Source organism: Drosophila pseudoobscura, chromosome 2 (assembly GCF_009870125.1).
Source record: "Drosophila pseudoobscura strain MV-25-SWS-2005 chromosome 2, UCI_Dpse_MV25, whole genome shotgun sequence".
In the NCBI taxonomy this organism is placed as follows: domain Eukaryota; kingdom Metazoa; phylum Arthropoda; class Insecta; order Diptera; family Drosophilidae; genus Drosophila; species Drosophila pseudoobscura.
The window spans coordinates 29,260,504-29,265,162 of NC_046679.1; the positions used below are offsets into that span (position 1 = coordinate 29,260,504).

The following is a 4,659-nucleotide window of genomic DNA, read 5'->3' on the forward strand; positions in this document are numbered from 1 at the left end:
TTACACTCTCAATTCTAACGGCTCTTATAACTTTAGGCAATTTTGCGAAAGAGGAGCGAAATGGAGCACCAACAAAAATAGCACCAGTAACTGTTTTATGTAAAAGCTTCTACTTATCGGAGCTTCTTGATATTTTAAGTTCTTGATTTATTTAAAAATCGGTGGCTTTAGATGATTGTGACAAGAAAGTTACAAAATTGAAGTAGTTATGGGTCTTGGAAAGCACTAAAGTGAAGAAAAAAGCGAAAGGATCAAAACTTTCATTTCAGAAGGCAGGACCTATCCTAAGGTGGGGCAAAGTGTCGGTTCTTCAAAAGAAATGATTAGCAATGCTTTTAAATATGTTTCCAACAAGAAACACGTGGAAGAAAGGCCGAGGTATTCCCATTTCTGGTAAAACTACTGGTTCGTGAGAGCAAGGAGGACCCATTTAAGTCGGCCACAGAGCTAAAGCAAGGATCTTAAAAAATCGGCAAGTACCAGGAAAGTTAGATCTTGTTTACAAGAACGTAAAATGGGTACTCGTAGTCCGAGGAAAATTCCACTTCTCACGGGAAGGCATGGGGCAAAAAAAGTTTGGTATGCAAAATAGCACTAAAGTTGAGCCAAGGAAAATGGATAAACATCCTGTGGTCCGACTAAAGCCAAAAATTATTTTTTGGTGTAAAAGGGTCTTGTTCTTGTGTGAAACGATTACCGAATGCAGAGTATAACCCCCAGACTCACATGGAAATTCCTTAGACATAGAAAAGCAAGCAAAATCGTATGGGAATGATTTTCGTACTAAGTAGGTAATCCAATACATGGCACAACCCCATTATGGATCAACATGTCTATGTCAATATCAAAGAAACAGTGATTCTGCTTTCTGCAGAATACGAAATAGAGTTGTTTTGTAACTTCCAGCATGAAAATGACCCAAAACGAACTAGAAAGAAAGCTCAAAAGTGGTTCGAGCACAATTCACTTAGTGCAGTAGATTGGCCTGTTCAGTCTCCAGACTTGAACCCCATTGCTAATGTTTTGGGTCAAGCTAAAAAATATGTTTCTAATGCGGAATCAAAGAACATTAAATATGTTTGGGGTATTCTCCATGGTTCGTGGATCAATATCCCAAGGGAAAGATGCGAAAATTAGGTGAGCTTTAATGCCAATATGTTGAGCTGTTGTTGTTGCTGACAAAGGCTTTGCAACAAAATGCCAACCTTTAAATACAACTAAACTAACATATTTTACTAAAAAATGTGGAAAGTTTCCTTGTATTTTATAGTTTTGATTTCTTTGTAAATTCGTGCTATTTTTGTTGGTGCCCAAATTTCTGATAAAATCCTTTCCTTTTCAAATATTTTCATTTGGAGTTTGCGAATTATGCCAGTGCTCTGGGATACGATAAATTATACCTTAAAGTTTATTCATTAAAACCATTGCTTGAGCAAAATCCGTCAATATAGACACATTAGTCCACTGGTGCTATTTTTTTCGGCGCAGCTGTATATATATTTTTTGTTTTGTTTTTTAAATATATATTCTTTATATTTCGCACTTCTCTAAAAAGAACACAAAAATTAACTCCTAATTTTTGTTCCATTAAAATTGCATTCAAATTCAAATCTAGTTTGCATTTCCACAACACTTTTACTTCCCCAAAAAAAAAAACATTCAACACAGTTACACATTTCTTTCCAAAAACAAAGTACACCTAGGATTTAGCAGCTGCTTTCCACGAATGATTGAAACTCCCTGAAAATTCAGTTACTCCAATCACACAAACAGCACAACAATACAGGTCAACAAACCAGTTCACACGATTTCCGAATAAAATTGTGTAAAGTTATGAAAAAACCACAGCTGTGCCGCCTACTGTGGGCCCGGCGTTTCCATGTGAGCCCAAATCCCGTCTGGCAAAAGGTGCCAATGTCCAGGTTCGAGAAGGACGACTTTTTGCCGTACGCGAAGCTGGCGGGGGCCTTGAACTGCGTCAAGTCGCGTCTCAAGCGACCGCTGACCCTCTCCGAGAAGGTGCTGTACTCGCACTTGGACGAGCCGGAAACGCAGGACATCAAGCGGGGTGAGTCGTATCTGCGGCTGCGTCCCGATCGTGTGGCCATGCAGGATGCCACGGCACAGATGGCCCTGCTGCAGTTTATTTCGTCGGGCCTCAAAAAGGTGGCCGTTCCGTCGACGGTGCACTGCGATCATTTGATCGAGGCCCAGGTCTGCGGCATCGAGGATCTGGCCCGCGCCAAGGACATGCACAAGGAGGTGTACGATTTTCTGGCCAGCGCCTGCGCCAAGTATGGCCTGGGCTTCTGGAAGCCCGGCAGCGGCATCATCCATCAGATCATCCTGGAAAACTATGCCTTCCCGGGGCTCCTGATGATCGGCACCGACTCGCATACCCCCAACGGTGGGGGGCTAGGCGGCCTGTGCATTGGCGTGGGCGGTGCCGATGCCGTCGATGTGATGGCCAACATTCCGTGGGAGCTCAAGTGCCCCAAGGTCATTGGCTGCAATCTCACGGGCAAGATCAGTGGCTGGACATCGCCCAAGGATGTCATCCTGAAGATGGCCGAAATCTTGACCGTCAAAGGGGGCACTGGGGCCATCATCGAGTACCATGGCAGTGGCGTGGAGTCCATCTCCTGCACAGGAATGGCCACCATTTGCAACATGGGGGCGGAGATTGGGGCCACCACATCGCTCTTTCCGTTCAATCAGCGTATGGCCAAATATCTGTGTGCCACCGGCAGGGGCGAGATGGCTGCGCTGGCGGAAAAGTACCAGAAGGAGCTCCTAACGGCAGACAAGGATTGCAAGTACGATCAGCTGATCGAGATCAATTTGGATACCCTCGAGCCGCTGGTGAATGGACCCTTTACCCCGGATCTGGCTCATCCCATCAGCAAGTTGGGAGAGAACTCCAAGAAGAACGGATATCCCATGGATATTAAGGTAGGTAGACGATGTTTATAGGCGACATTTAATAGCGATAGTTTTGCAGGTTGGTCTAATCGGCTCCTGCACCAATTCCTCGTACGAGGACATGGGCCGCTGTGCCAACATCGCCAAGGATGCCCTCAGTCATGGCCTGAAATCGAATATACCCTTTAATGTGACGCCAGGATCGGAGCAGATCCGCGCCACCATCGAACGGGATGGCATGTTCGAGGTTTTCGAAAAATTTGGCGGCACTGTGCTGGCCAACGCCTGTGGCCCGTGCATCGGCCAGTGGGACCGCAAGGACGTGAAGAAGGGCGAGAAGAACACCATCATGACGTCGTACAATCGCAACTTTACGGGCCGCAACGATGCGAATCCTGCCACCCATTGCTTTGTGACCAGCCCCGAAATGGTCACGGCTCTGTCCATTTGCGGACGCCTCGACTTCAATCCCCTCAAGGACGAACTGGAGGGTACGGACGGCAAGAAGTTCAAGCTGAAGGCACCCCATGGCGAGGAGCTGCCGGCCAAGGGCTTCGATCCGGGACAGGACACGTACACGGCTCCACCGGCCAGCGGTGATGATGTCAAGGTGGTCGTCGATCCCAAGTCCGAGCGCTTGCAGGTCCTGGCCCCCTTTGAGAAGTGGGACGGCAAGGACTATGTGGATCTCACGGTACTCATCAAAATCAAGGGCAAATGCACCACCGATCACATCTCGGCGGCGGGGCCGTGGCTCAAGTATCGCGGCCATTTGGACAACATCTCCAACAATCTGTTCATCGGCGCCACCAACGCGGAGAACAACGAGATGAACAAACTGAAGAATCAGAAGTCGGGCGAGTATGCCGCCGTTCCGGCGGTGGCACGCGACTACAAGGCCAACAAGATCAAGTGGGTGGCCGTGGGCGAGGAGAACTACGGCGAGGGCTCGTCGCGGGAGCATGCCGCCCTGGAGCCGCGCCACTTGGGCGGTGTGGCCATCATTGTCAAGTCGTTTGCCCGCATCCACGAGACGAATCTCAAGAAGCAGGGCATGCTGGCCCTGACCTTTGCCAATGCCGGCGACTACGACAAGGTGAAGCCCGACAGCAAGATCTCGCTGCTGAATCTCAAGGATCTGGCCGCCGGCAAGCCCGTCGACTGTGAGATCAAGAACGGCGGCAGCTCCGACAAGATACAGTTGAATCATTCGTTTAACGACCTCCAGATCAAGTGGTTCCAAGCTGGCAGTGCCTTGAATCTGATGAAGGAACTGGCCTCCGGTGGGGGCAAGGGTGACGGCAAGGGCAAGGGTGAAGAAAAGCCCAAGTAGAAACCCAACACCGACTTCTATGGGCCATGGCTTCAAGCTTTTAATTTATCGTTTTTCCCATTCAATTTTTACGTGTATACAAATATGGCAATACGGCTTATTGGTTTCTCTTTTATGGAACCCCGTTTTAAATATGATAATACAAAATTATATTTGAGAAATTAAAAAATATATATATTAAAAAAACACATCGATTAATTTATTATTGCAGAAGGGATTACCTCGATAAAAGGCAACAAAAAGAAAATAAGCAAATTTTGTATATAAGAGAGAGAGAGAGACGAAAATATAAAAGCATGTTTAACATCTTAAGAAAAGCCAAACAATTAATTTAACTCACCTTTTCATTAATATTTCCCCAAAGATTATTGCTCTTTTCTATCTCTCTGCATTTATTCCTCTGC

The 4,659-nt window shown here is 46.7% G+C and overlaps 1 protein-coding gene across 1 annotated transcript; it reads left to right on the plus strand.

Moving 5' to 3' along the window:
• The first annotated feature begins 1,687 nt into the window (after positions 1 to 1,687).
• Positions 1,688 to 4,392, plus strand: mAcon2 (Mitochondrial aconitase 2). Its single transcript, XM_001359884.3, has 2 exons — positions 1,688 to 2,952; positions 3,002 to 4,392. The coding sequence occupies exons 1-2, from the start codon at positions 1,834 to 1,836 to the stop codon at positions 4,253 to 4,255; spliced, it is 2,373 nt and encodes a 790-aa protein (XP_001359921.1). The 5' UTR covers positions 1,688 to 1,833; the 3' UTR covers positions 4,256 to 4,392.
• The last annotated feature ends 267 nt before the right edge of the window (positions 4,393 to 4,659 follow it).

What these genes read in the sequence shown, in the direction of transcription:
- mAcon2 (XM_001359884.3), top strand. Translation starts at nt 1,834, where the DNA reads ATGAAAAAACCACAGCTGTGCCGCCTACTGTGGGCCCGGCGTTTCCAT. An exon ending in GATATCCCATGGATATTAAG is followed by an intron (nt 2,953 to 3,001) that starts GTAGGTAGACGA and finishes ATAGTTTTGCAG; the next exon opens with GTTGGTCTAATCGGCTCCTG.